This window comes from Mytilus californianus, unplaced genomic scaffold, assembly GCF_021869535.1.
Source record: "Mytilus californianus isolate M0D057914Y unplaced genomic scaffold, xbMytCali1.0.p SCAF_17, whole genome shotgun sequence".
Lineage (NCBI taxonomy): Eukaryota > Metazoa > Mollusca > Bivalvia > Mytilida > Mytilidae > Mytilus > Mytilus californianus.
In genome coordinates this window covers 3,066,977-3,081,989 of record NW_026262659.1, presented here as the reverse complement: position 1 = coordinate 3,081,989, position 15,013 = coordinate 3,066,977, and the positions used below count along the sequence as shown (strand labels likewise).

The 15,013-nt window shown below is 32.7% G+C and overlaps 1 protein-coding gene across 1 annotated transcript; it reads left to right on the top strand.

Annotated features, from left to right (window-relative positions):
• The first annotated feature begins 1,615 nt into the window (after positions 1 to 1,615).
• Positions 1,616 to 11,383, top strand: LOC127726241 (uncharacterized). Its single transcript, XM_052233548.1, has 7 exons — positions 1,616 to 1,724; positions 2,189 to 2,253; positions 4,829 to 4,937; positions 5,518 to 5,564; positions 7,864 to 7,950; positions 8,724 to 8,810; positions 10,690 to 11,383. Exons 1-7 carry the CDS (start codon positions 1,642 to 1,644, stop codon positions 11,295 to 11,297), a joined length of 1,086 nt encoding a protein of 361 aa, XP_052089508.1. The 5' UTR covers positions 1,616 to 1,641; the 3' UTR covers positions 11,298 to 11,383.
• Positions 11,384 to 15,013: the final 3,630 nt, after the last annotated feature.

Here is a 15,013-nt window from a genome sequence, read left to right as displayed (position 1 = left end):
ACAGACTGTCGGCATTCCAATGGAAACCAATTGTGCCCCTCTTCTTGCCGACTTGTTCCTTTATTATTATTATGAGGCTGACTTAATACAGGAACTTCTTATGAAGAAAGATAAGAAGTTAGCAATATCCTTGAACTTTACTTTTCGCTATACAGATGATGTTCTCTCACCGAATAATTCAATATTTGGTGACTATGTTGAACGCATCTATCCCATCGAACTAGAGATAAAGGATACAACAGATACAGCTAAGTCTGCCTCATATCTTGACTTACAGCTAGAAATTGACAATGAGGGTCGGTTGAAAACAAAACTTTACGACAAAAGAGATGATTTCAGCATCCCAATTGTGAACTTTCCATTTCTATGTAGCAACATTCCAGCAGCGCCTGCATACGGAGTATATATCTCCCAATTGATACGATATTCCCGGGCTTGTATTTCCTATCATGATTTCCTTGATAGAGGGTTGCTGCTCACAAGGAAGCTATTAAACCAAGAGTTCCAAATGGTGAAGTTGAAATCATCCCTTCGTAAATTTTATGGACGCCATCACGAGTTGATTGACCGTTACGGAATAACCGTTTCACAGATGATATCGGATACGTTCCTTATGTCGTAACTACAATACCCTTCCCTTTTCACGAATGTGACCTACCGAATTAGACTATTTACCGGGCTTGTAATAGCATCAGCAACACGACGGGTGCCACATGTGGAGCAGGATCTGCTTACCCTTCCGGAGCACCTGAGATCACCCCCAGTTTTTGGTGGTGTTCGTGTTGCTTAGTCTTTAGTTTTCTATGTTGTGTTTTATGTACCATTATTTGTCTGTTTGTCTTTTTGTTTTTTAGCCATGGCATTGTCAGTTTATTTTCGATCTATGAGTTTGACTGTCCCTCTGGTATCTTTCGCCCCTCTTCTTTAATAGAAATTCTAAAGATAACAAAGGGAACATTCAAATTCAGAAGTCGAAAGGTAACTAAAACGCCATGTAAATGTTGTGATGAAGCGGTTAGCGTGCTAGGTTTTCCAGTGTAAGAGGTCAAACCAAAGACTTAAAAATGTTTACTTGCATTCTCACAATTAGCACGCAGAGCGGAAACCAATAACCCCACAATATGTAAGTAACGTAACGCCAACGTTTGTAATTTTAGTAATAACTGTATTTTAGCAGTTTTATTGTTTTAAAAAATATATATTATCGTTTTATTTGTTGATTTCTAAATGTCATCCCCATTCAAATATCACATTTGGACAACATAAAGGACAATTCAAAATTAAACCCTTCCAAATACAGCGTGGAAAATGTCATTGTACCGTCTTAACCAATATTCAACTGCGATAACCACACCATCGATTCCAAGGTTTATGAAGAAATTGTATAGACTTCCCAAAATTTAAAATATAAGTCTTTGGAGCTAAAAATTACAAAGATATACAAAAAAATAGAAAACCACAGACGAGATTCCTGATGTTAGAGGGTGCCTCATGTAAAGTACGTTTCATTCGGAATTCCAAAAGTGATTATGCACCTACTCGTTATTGTTCTGTTCATTACCGGAAATATAATATATATCAGTATATACACTGATAATTGTAGAATCACGGAAATTATTTCCTTTGTCATCGAATTTTATCATGAAAATACTGAAGATGGTGATATATATTTTTGTTTGGATTTTAGGCTTTGTTCAGAGTGACAAATGTTATGATGATTTAAGGTAATCTTAATATCTTCTTTAAAAGGTTAATTAAGGAATTATGATATGACTATCAATGATACAACCTAACTTTTCTCCTCATTAATACCAGTTGTAAATTTCCTGTCTTGAGACATTGGAAATAATAGTAATCGGAACTGATAAATTTCAAATCAAAATGTTGACTGACAAATATACTAGTTTTATTTAAAAAAAAAAAGTTAAATAATGCATTCGGAGAAACCCGCAAAAAATTAATGGAAACCAATTGCGACAACAAAACAAAAAGACACATAGCAGTGTCAAGGATTGGTTACTTGTTACAAGTATTAACATCAATGTCTGGAGTAAAGACAACACATCAAGTCACTCGATGAAGATTCGAATGATGAATTTTATAGAACTGAGCAAATTTTATTTTTGTAATAAACTATTACCCGGCATGATTCGTTTTAAACATTCATTTGCGTTTTGTTTTTGTACAGCAATGGTGTAACTGGGTCATGGTTTTGTTGTAATAATCATGAGGAAAAGAATGGCACATGTGTTGGTATGTTTTATATCAGTAAATATTAAGAAAACAAAATGATATCGAAATAACATAAAACAAAGACAACCGAATTCCGATAAAGTACACAGAAGATATGAAACACAGTTTAACTTTAATATAATAATAAAAAAATATGTTTAGCATATCGAGTTTAAACTCAAGGAAAACCACAAATATTACAACTTGATGATAATAACCAAAACACAGTTGCAACGCTGATCTTGCTAACTCGATTACATCAACACATTATTTTGATATAGAAAGCTTCATACTCAAGTAAATGCAAGTGAATAAATTATTTTTACTTTATGTTAAAACCATAGTCAGTTGTGATTTTATAATTATTAAGACACTGGTTCGTTGCAGAGTTGAATGACTTTAGAAGAAAAATATTGCTACCCCATTCTTTCAAATATCACATGTTTGGAACAACTATTCTATGTCAGAAATCTCACACATGAAATTTGATTGCATTTTTATGCATGCCATAAGTACCAATGGACGATAAACAAAGAACACCCAATATGTGTAGCCTTGCAGAATTGAGAAAGTAGTAAATGCAAACATTTATTCCATTTTTGTTCCCTTGATGTTCTGCAAATGAAAAGCGAAATCTTGAGTATGCATGAATTAAAAGTTTCTTTCAGTATTAAATAGTTTAGGAACATCGAGACATTACCTTTTTTTTTTAATTTAACAAATATGCATGAATATTCTTATAGGTATTTACTCTGTTATTCCAATTACTAGGAACAGTTTTAGTAGACAGAGTTGTGATAACAGAGGACGTTTTCACCCTTTATTAACATTAATGATCAACATACGCGCCATTAATCTTTATTCAGTTTATTACTCGGAAGCTGTTATTGAGCTTTATATACGCCCATAGCCATTCTTTGGACTTATTTGTGTCTTTTATCGTTTCATTAGTTGTTTAGTTCTAAAAATCCGAACTTAGTAGATGAACCCTTTCCAAAAGATTTTTACAATGTGTTCTTATGATGTGCTATCACATGATTATCCGAGGTTATCACCAGCCCAGTAGTCAGCACCTTTGTATTGACTTGCTATATCATTGATATGTTAATTTTCTGTATATTTACTGTGTATAAGATATTACACAAATTCGTAACACACAGTTTTTTCTACCAACACGCATATATTACCTTAACTATATTTGGCACAACTTTTGTCGAATGCTCGGTTATTCATGCTATGTAATTTCGTATTGGATTTGGCCTCCCAACTTCGTATAATATTTGGCCTTTCAACATCGTTTTTGATTTGGTCTTCCAATAGATTTGATTCTAGTGCTACTAATGAGTCTGATGAAGACGAAACGCGCGTCTGGCGTATCAAACTATAAGCATGGTAACCTTGATGAGCTTTTAATCCCCACACATGTTGTTCTGCCTTGTTTAAAGACAGGATACTGTTATCTTATAGTTGTCGGTGATTGCTATATGTTGTTGGTTAATTTTTGAAGTATAAATCAGGCGGTTGAGTTTTTTCTTTTGATTTTGTCAGATATTTCATCAAGGGGTCTTTTATAACTTACTATATAAACACGACCTGCAATTTTTGTTATCTTCTGTTAAACCTTTTGGAATTCACTATACTCGAACCAAACCGTTTTCCATACCATTATTAAAACTCACTATATCAAGTAGCCTAAACACTTCCATAAGTAATCATTTTGTTTTGATAATATTTGTTGAGTTAAGTGGATTAGCATTTCAACAAACAGTCGTTATTCCAATCGTTACTAATTGTGCATCCAACTTGCCGACGTATTTAATTTGTTCTCATATGCAACATAATGCACACAAAACCTTCTAAAGGAAAAAAAGAAAAGAACATCATGCAAAGTTCTTTAAATTAACTTTCAGATAAACATATATTGATGATTCCCTGTCAATCAATAACACACTATTCAATGAGTGCTTACAACTCATAGTTTCCAGTTAATTTTGGATGAGGGATACTACCGAAACTAGAAGATCTGACTCATATCTTGATGTTGTCATCGATATTCACAAAGATGGACGACTTTATTTTAAAAATCTATTATTAGCATGATAATTTCAACTTTACAACTGTTACCTTCCCATTTCGCAACAGCAACATATATATCTTATATATCTCAAAGATATGTTAAGCTCAATTATTAAAATGGGTGTGCTCCTTATGCAAAAACTACTCAAACAGAATTATGAGGCATAACAACTGAAAACAACACTTTACAAAATTTACGTTAGCCATCACCAATTGGTTGACCGATACGGTATGACTATGTTTCACGTCACTAGCGACATGTGTTCACAGTATTAGATCTTGCCTATATTTACTATATGGTATGGTTTTGTCCCATTGTTGTACGCTATCGTCGATATGTCTACATTTTTATCTTTGGTGTTTATAGATATTTGTCCCATCGACAATCCCGCTTCATCTCGTCTTTATATGAATTTCTTTCAAACGTTCACTATATCATGTATATTGTAATCCCTCGTTATGTTTTTATATTTATAACTACGCATTTACATTAGTTTCGAAAACGATATATTTCATATAGAATGTGAAATTGGGTATGTTTCAAAGGACGGATATCCATGCCAACCATGTTCACTTGGACTGTGGGGACGAAAATGCAGAGATGTTTGTAGCTGCCTGCATAACGAAAGGTAGCATGCCTATAAAAATAACTGTACATTATATTATATGAATCCGTGTTATTATTATATTAGATCTCCAACAGATGATACAACTGATGTTGAGTATGATGAAAATAGTTGAAAACTAAATATCATTACCACAGACGTTTTTGTTTTGTTTTTTTTTATTTTATGTGTTTTGGGATTTTTGTTTTATTGGTTCAATTAAGTGCCAACATAACACAATTCTGGACAGATCACTTGTACAAGAAGCCTTTTTACAGTATATATAATTTAAAATATAGAATTTCTAAGTTTCCTTTACTTTTTTTAATGCACTTCTTATGCCCGATCATTTATTTTCTGTATAAATATTTTTTCTCTTTCCCACCTGATCATAACAGCAACACTTTTTGCTTCTAATCGAAATTTGTTTGAAGTTTTATTTTATCTCTAATCAATATTCTATGGCAATTGAAACATGCTAATTCATGTAATTTGACCTAAATAATGCTAAATTCCTAGTTTTTTATAGTTTGGTAATGGTGTCGTTATGTTGCTGTCTCGTTGCCGTTTACACTTCTTCGTCTTTAATTTCTCTCTTTTACAGATGTGATATTGTGGATGGATGTGTTGAGGTGACAACTGTCATGTCAGGTAGGACCTAATTTCTAATGTTTGATATTGTTGGACAACAACAACAAGGACATAGAGAGAGATATGGTCGTACACTTGTTCTTAAATAATAGTATTAGTCGTAAAATGGATGAATAATTAGATAGGGAAATTGGTTGGTGTTTTTATTTTTTGTTTAATTATTTGATTGACATTATCCTCACATGAATAGGATTGACAATCAATTTCAATTACAAGGACGGAAGTACAACTAATAGGTTTCCTAAATGCCGTACCATGATGCATACTTTATGTGAACCAAATGAATCTGGATAACTTTAGTTTCCATTTAAAAAAGTGTAGTAGCATATTAAAAAATTTCGCAGATACTATCGTTAAAGGCTACTGTAAATTCATTTTACGTTCGATTACCAAGTAAATGTTCGACTACAAAGTAAATGCATCTCACCGTTTTTAGCATATATTATAAAACATTGCAAAAAAGGCGGAAGATACCAGGTGAACAATCAAAACCCATAAATACACGAGAAAACTGACGACTCAAAGGCAAAAACCAATAGACGACGAAAAAACAAATAGTCCACGAAACACTAATTAAAAAAACTGAAGACTAGCAAAAAGAACCAAATCAAAAACTTTCAAGTGCACAGAAAGTGTAAGTAGATTTTGCTCAAATTGTACAATTCGTCATATTGCTCATGTTCAACTCACCATTTGTCTTAAAATGTCCTGCACAAAGTCAGGAATATGGCATTTGTTATCAAATAGTTCGTTTCTATGTATGTTGGCGTTTGTTTTTGTTGCAGTTCAGTGTTTCTGTTGTTTTTGTTTTCTCTTATAGTTGATGTGTTATGTCGATTTAAGTTTGTAACCCGGATTTGTTTTCTCGTTACGATTTATGATTTTTGAACAGCGGTATACTACTGTTGCCTTTATTTATTCATGGTAAATATAAATTTGGTGATAGGTTTCATTGGATCGGTGATGTCTAAATCGAGAAAATAAGACGGGATTGTTGATACAATAATTGAACATATCCGTGGTCACCTGAGACACATATATTTAGTTAAGCTTTGGATTGACGCATCAAATGTATACTATTTTTTGTCATTCATTTACAATACATTTATATCAATATGAGTTGTTAAAATAAAAAAAAAAGCATTGGCTCTTATTTAATTGACCGGACTGTTGTAAGGTTTAAATGAATTTGTCTGGAAATTTAGGATAAACGTCTCCTTTGTATCAGAAATTAAATTACAATTTAATGTATTTCAATCTTATTTTAAAACAACATGATAAAGACATCACATGCTTTAAACTATTCAGTTGTGAAGGGAAAAATGTTACCTTAAAAATTGTTGAAGATATCTTACAACTTCAGAGATTCATGTATTTGATGACTTGTATCTGAATAAGCGTATTAAAATGAAAAAATGCATTGATTTGAATGACTGTTTATTGTGAATAAGAGAATCGATATAGGGAATACATAAGTAAAAAAGTAACTCTACATTGAGTATAAAAACAACCTCAAACAGTTAAGAAAGGATATCAATTGTCTAAATTGTTAATAAGATAAGATGTGGTGTACATTTAGTAATTGCAAATGAAATAATTATCCCCCAGAAGCCAAAATGCAACCTTTAATATATCCCGCACGCCCTTCAACAATGAGCAAAACCTATTCTGTAGAGGAAACTACAAAAGGCCCTATATGAGTTTATCCATTTCATGTCTAAACAAGTTATGAATAATTTTAACTGAAGCGATCGAAGTTTGCATTGTTTCAGGAGAATTAATATTTTCAGTGAAGGAGTATAGGTATAATTAAAATGAGGAATATAAGACCTTGAAGATAAAAATTACCTTCAATTGTTATAGGGGTTCGCTTGGGATAGTGTGCATAAACAATAATATGGTTGCCAATGATACAACTATCCAATGTCGACCAAATTACTAATAAGTTAAAAACAATGAATGAGCAAAACCCAAACCTGATTTGTTTTATTAGCTATAAAAGGACCCGATATTAAAAAAATTGTAACAAATTGAACAAGAAAACCTGATTTCTGTACAAAAGAGTAGACGAAAAAATCTATGCATATTTGTGGAGGTGTTGAGTTTATGTATGCCTAGTGTCTTTTGTATATTTCCATGTCCTGTCCTTTCTGATGAATACCCATGCCTATCTTAGCCAGGTTTGGTACATGCTTTTGAAACATTTGGTTTACAATGCTCGTCAACTTCGTTTTTGATTATCTAGCAAACTGTTATAAATGTGTTCTTTATTACAACTCCATTGGCGAAAATGTTTCAGAAAAGTTGTACAGTACATTTACAGAGCCAAAGGATTCAACATATGTTATGACGACAGTTGATAGCATTTCAGCAACTCATAAAAAGGGTATATACACTTTTGATTAGTTGAGAGTAAATTTATTTATCACCCGCTATAAGAATTACAGACTTATTTTACCATACCATATTTCATAAATATATTAACTGGAGTATGTAAGTTCATTAAATTATTATAAGAAGAATGCAAAGTTGAATAAAAAAAGAAGATTTGGTATGATTGCCAAATTGATAAAAATTAAAAAGAGACTAATAACTTAGGTGTCAGCTCTTTATATCATCGTACTTCTTCAGCAATGAGTAAAACCCATACCATATAGTAACTATAAAAGGTTCTCACATAACAAAATGTAAAACAATTTAAACGAGAAAATCAACTGCGGATTCATGTACATCACAGTCAACGAAAACCAACCTGTGCATATTTGTGGAGGTGTTAAGTGTATTTGTGCTGAGTAGGTTTTGTACATGTCCGTTCTTATGAATATCCATAAAATTGAGAATGGAAATGGGGAATGTGTCAAAAAGACAACAACCCGACCATAGAGCAGACAACAGCCGAAGGCCACCAATGGGTCTTCAATGCAGCGAGAAACTCCCGCACCATGCCTGTCTCAGCCAGGTTTGGAACATTTGGTTTACAATGCTCGTCAACAATTACAAGCATATTTACCTTAATGAGGATTTTTGCAAGTACTTTCCAAAATAATCAAACATTTTACAAAATATGTTTGCAAAACACATCAGATGAAACATGTTAATAATCATACCAGATAAAAATTTGTCTTGATTACAACACTACTGGCAAAGGTTTATTTTCAGAAAAGTGGGACAGTACATTTACAGAGCCAAAGGAATCTACACATGTTATGACAACAGTTGATAGTTTATCAGCATATGATAAAAATGGTATAAAAACTATTAATTATTTAAGAGTATATTTATTTATTTCATCCATTAAATGAATAACAATCATATTATATCATAAATATTTTCTTTGGAATGGAAAACGGATTAATTAAAAATGCATATGTGTATAAACAAAAATGTTCTGTTTTGTCGTTTGTGTAGCTCTACAAAGCAAATGCCATTTAATTTCGTTCGTTAGGTTCGACTTAATATATAATGCTCATTTTTAAAGTACCCCAAGGGTCGACTAGGGCAGAACAAAATGTAAGCTTGACTTTTTCTCTCTGGCGGTTAAACCCAAGTTATTGATCGAAGTCCTTTGGAATATAAGCTTTCTGCACTTTACAAACCCTTGCAACAACTCTTTGGGGAAATCAAAACTGAAATTATAACGTTTGTCGTTTAGTCCAAGAGCGTTTCCGACTGAAATGAGTATTACTTGAGTGTGGTTTTATGTGCTGCTTTACCTGATCCAATTTCACTTTCCCAATACGTGCCCGTTTATTTCCTCCGCTTAAACATGTCAATTTGTTTATCTCCACTAAACGTGTTTAACAATTTCTATCCGCCGGAACGTGTTCATTTTAAGACACCAACACGTCTCAAAATTGTTAGCGCTAATGTGTTCTCTGTGACTTCAATGATGTCTACGGCAGTCGTTAGAGACTCGATTGAATACATCGGGTTTTTGTTGAAGTTAAAACACCACACATAAACAAAAAAGGCTATCCGTGAATTACTGAGTAAGAAGCTTAAGAATGAAATCAAAACTGATGACCTCGTAACAATTGAAGAGATGGTGAGGACAGTCACAGAAAGGATATTAGAAAATACATACAAATTTGTTTTTAACAAGGAACTAAGAGGCAGTGAAAATACTAATAAAAGTCACAGAGATTGCTTGACAAAAAAATTAATTGTAGCCCAAATTATAAAGACGTACAAATTGTATTAGTTGTTAATTTGTTCTCGTCCTGAAAATGCATGAAATATTTTCTGCTTGTGTATTTTCAGACCGGGTCTAAGGTGCTGTAATAACCTTAACTCGTTTTGTTTTCAAATAACATTTGTTATAACAAATCACACGTATTTGAGCGTTTTAAGAATATGGCCATGTTCATGAAAAGGTCACGTTTCAACGCCCGACACAAGCTAGACCTGTGTTGGATTACAATAACGTCATATAGACAGGTTTTAGGGGATTAGACACGTTTGAGATGAAGGACACGTTCTGGGTGTTTCATGTATAGTTATTGTCGATTTGTTGTTGTCCTGAATATAATTGAAACATTCTTTTACTGAACGGTTTGCAGTTAACCATTCATTCGGCTGTTCATCAAAGCAATTTTGAAAAATTTATAGGGAAAAGCGGGTACCTGTTTTGAAAAATCAACTACTCGTTTTGACACATCGAACTTTGCACACTAGTTATTAAAAAATCCATTGAGAATTTTCCTCTCATCATTCTAAACCATGGAACTAAGCCATTGTAAATAAAATTTTCAGAAGATACCAGTTTTTTAAATTTGCTTTTTTTTATTTTTTTACATTTTATTTTTCACTAAACTTATATGTTAACTGTAGACAAATATCCTTCTGTACAACCTAGCTGTTGGGGTTTTGACCCATTTAATGAACTCATTGTCTTCGTCTTTCGTACAAAGAGGTCAGAATAGAGCGTTTCCTAGACCTGCTATTGCCTTAAGTGACGCCGATGAACAAATCGTTGTTTGTAAATATTAACGAAAAACAAATGACAAAACAATGACTTTAATATGAAATATTTGATTTAGTGGGTAACAAGAAAACTATTATTGCTCCCTGAACAAATTCAATCCTCTGCTTTTTCCTTCACTGTACGTTACTTTTTTCTTTACAGATGGGATATTTCTGAAAAGAGAACTTATTATTTATTCAATAAGTGCAGGAAGCATTGTAGTAATGGTTGCTCTAGGATCATGTTGTTTCAAATACAAAAGGAAAGCTGAACATTTAAACAAATCAAAATCACCAGGAACACATCATGAACAAGTACCTTCCGATCAAACAAATGTTCAATTTAACGATGAAAGTAGTACTTATGAATCAATTAATGAAGATAATATGATTTGCAATGACACGTTTATTCGCAGCATTATCAGAGATGAACATGTTAATCAAGATGACATTTATTTAACAGTCGACCAAGATGTAAGTAGTAGCTCATATTCTGAGGGAGATGTAGTAGATTCTCCCAATGACGACTATCTAAATCCCTATCAGCAAATGATAGAGGTCGATGTGCATGGTTATCATCGTTTGGAGGGTGAGTCCACTCAAAAAATGGTGGAAATATCTCCAGGAAGTTCTGCGAGCAGGATTGCTGATCTACTAAATGGAAATGATTGTTTTCAAACTACAGATACAAAACCACTGACAATAGGTCTACTCATGACAACAAAATCAGAAAATTTTAAAAACAGAGAAGAAAAGCAAAGCAAATTCTAAAAATAAATTTTTAATCATCCTCTTACTGTGGTATTCCTAACGAAACAACGATACCACTGACATTCGGGTCAGGCTAGTGGTAGATATTGCTATATGTTAGATTGTTTGCATTAAAATATCCTTTTTCTGAAAGAATAGTGTTTGAATATCCCATTTTATGTCCAGCCTGCGACAATTATTTTGTCGAAGCGAGATCATAGATTTCGGCGTCAGCGTCCGTGGCGTCAAAGCTTATGACTGTAGTTTGACATCTTTTGTACTGTGTTTCTGTCACGTACTTTTGTCATTTTAGCGGTATATTTAACATTGCCATAAAGCGCGGAAGATTGGCTAGCCACAAAACTAGGTTACACCCACCATTTTTTTTTCTGTATTAAGTCAGGAATATGGCATTTGTTATGGAACAGTGCGTTTCCATGTATGTTACATTGTTGTTTGCTTTTTGTTGCACTGCAGTGTTCTGTTGTTTCGTTGTTTTCCTCTTAAAAATGATGTGTTTCCCTCGGTTTTAGTTTTAAACCCGGATTTTTTTTCTCTCAATCGATTTATGACTTTTGCACAACAGTATATTACTGTTGCCTTTAATAGACACTAATAACCTTGTCAAACTTTCATGGAATTTAATATAATGTGGAAAGAAATATGTTTAATTATAGTTAAATATGTATTTCACCAAAGTACCAATCAAGAATGTAAATGATACTTTTTAAAGTTAATTACGTTTACGGATATATATGGTCTTTGATTGTATTCTTTTACTGACACAAAAGGGGCAGGGAATACCAAAATGGACATTACAAGAATTATTGATAATAGAGGCAATTAATACCAAAGGGACATTATTATATTCCTTTTTATATATAAGTTTACCTATTTTGAATAAAAAATCTTTCAGAATTATTCAGAAAAAAAGAAAGAAATAAATGCAATATTTTTCGACTCTGGGTAAACATTCAACGCGTCAAATTGTATCAACCATTATCAGAAATCTGCATCGGTAGTGAGGTATGGATAAAGCATATTCTAAAGTTTTCTAGGATGTCAGGATTGACCAAATGATAGACAGACCGTATCGATGTAAACAAAAGACGAAATATATAGGTCATAGTATAATTTCCAATACAATGTGAACCGATGATATTTTAAAAGTCATACAGACTGATATGTTAAAATTAAGCTTGTTTTAAAGTGTTATGAAAAGTTTTGCACTTAAACATTCCTCTCACATAATGTCCGTGTAGTGTACTGATAAATTATTAAAATTTTAAATTATTTGTTTTGAAAGTTTAAATGTGTGTCAACGACGATTTTTGGTATTTCAGTCTAATTACCGGAGCAAAATCCTAATTGACAACAACACACGATAACTTTCAAGTAAATTGAATGTCGAAATCAATTGTAGTTTCGATTTTAATCACGGTAAACACATTACCTTACATAGATAATTATTGTATGCTTTGAAGCAAACTTTATTGAAAATTGGTATCGTCTAGGTTGATATTTTAAAAGAAAACCGACCGTTCAGAAACAAATGGTATAAAGCAAACTATGTACAGGGAATTAATATACAATACTGTGTGATTCAAGTTACACGATTAATCATCTCAAGCTGAAAGACTCCACAGAGCACCAGAGATAAGGAAACAAACACCGGTTTCAGACTTCGTCAATTCTCCGAGATCAAGAAGATTATCATCATCCTAATCTGAAGTTATTACAAACACCATAGTAAATATGGTAGTATTGGATTAATAAAAATTAAACTTCTATATGACTGTCCAAAGCCAAGCCTTGTAATGCCCGTGCATTTGTTTAGTACTGAAGATGAGTAAAAAAATCAACTTATCAACTTATCTACCGGTTAACAGGTTGATCGGTCGAACGATTTCCAAGTAACCGCTTAGATAAAACAGTTCAATTTAACAACACTAATTTTAGGACATCCGTTTTTCACCTTTTATCATTTAAAGTGTTACGTCAAGTAAAGTTATCAGTAGTTAACCGCTGTTCATAAGTCATAAATTGATTGAAAACCATATCCGGGTTACAAACTAAAAACGAGGGAAACACATCAACATTAAGACAAAACCATTAAAAACAGAAAATGTTTGCCACTCATTAACAATTCCACAAAGATACCAGGTTAATAATTCAGTATATGTTTTGTAATCTCATAGACGAAACACATACGTCTGTGAGTCTTAAACCCATTCTATGAAAATATAGGATACCTGGCATGTTATAAAATGCGTGAAATTCTCTTCACATCCACCGTACTTTGCAAAACGAAGATTTAGTTTCAGATCTGATAAACAAATTGGTGTATTTCACTTTGCTCTTCTGTCAGAGACTTTGTAAAGATACAAAAAAACATAAAACATTTGACTGTCACACTCTAGCGAGATAAAATAGAAATGTAATTATTATGATTATGATCAGCTGCTTTCATATTTCATATTACAACGGTTCACACTGATATCTATTAATGTATTTATTTTAATATCATATGTATGTATTTATTAACTATCGATAGCTCATGGGTTTGTTGTGATATTGAGAACATGCGTTCATGTTTACAATAATATTTAAATTATTTTTGCATAACAATAAGTTATCATAACAGAGTTAGGGGTTTAAAGTTTCTTTATATGATATCATGGACTGGTCCTTCGCGGTAAAAGTTAACATTGAAAATACATTTTCATAGTTTGACCGTTCGAAGCTCAGTCTTAGTGCAGTAAAGTCCCCACCCCCCCCCCCCCCCCCCCCCCCTCCTTTATGAAATTTTTTTGTATTAATTTATAATTATTGTAAACTCATTACGTTTTTGTCTGCAGATCTTAAAAGAACATTATGTAAATATTGTTTTGTGATATGAAAGATTTTCTTTCATTATTTTTCATTGTAAAGACAAGTATGCTGCAGCGGTCTTAGTGTGCAGGCAAAGTGATTGAGGACAGTTGTATTATCAGAAAAATAAAACTTTGCTGCACTCGACTAGGCGAGCTGTTTCCCATGAATATGAGTTTTTGTTCATCAATACTTTATTTGCGTTTGAGGCCACGAATAGTAAATAAGATCATTTATAACACGAACAACATGATTAAAAAGAAATTAATCATGAAAAACCGTTTAACTGTTGAATATACAATCGGTGAATTCAAGTTAAATATAGTTTAGATATGTATAAGGTAATTGCAAAAGTTATATGATATTATCTATGCTGGCTTTCTTGTCGTCGACGTCAAATATATCCCGAAAAAGTATTATATTTCTTGTATATGGTAGAACCGTTATGTTTCTGATTATGAAAAGATTAACATTTAAAATTGAGAATGGAAATGGATAATGTGTCAAAGAGACAACAACCCGACCAAAAAACAAAAAACACCCGAAGGCAACAATGGGTCTTCAACACCGCGAGGAAGTCCCGCAACCGGAGGCGTGCTTTATCTGGGCCCTTAACAAACATGTGTACTTGTGTAGTGAAAATGGACGTCATACTAAAATCTTAAACATATAAATGAACTAAAATTAAAAATCATACAATCCTAACAAAGTCCAGAGGCTACTGACTTTGGACAGCACAAACATGCGGAGTGGTTAAACATGTTTAATGAGATCTCAACCCTCCTCTGTTCCTCTACCCAATGTAGAAAAAAACATACACACAGCAATACGCACAGTGAAATTCAGTTCAAAAGAAGTTTGAGACC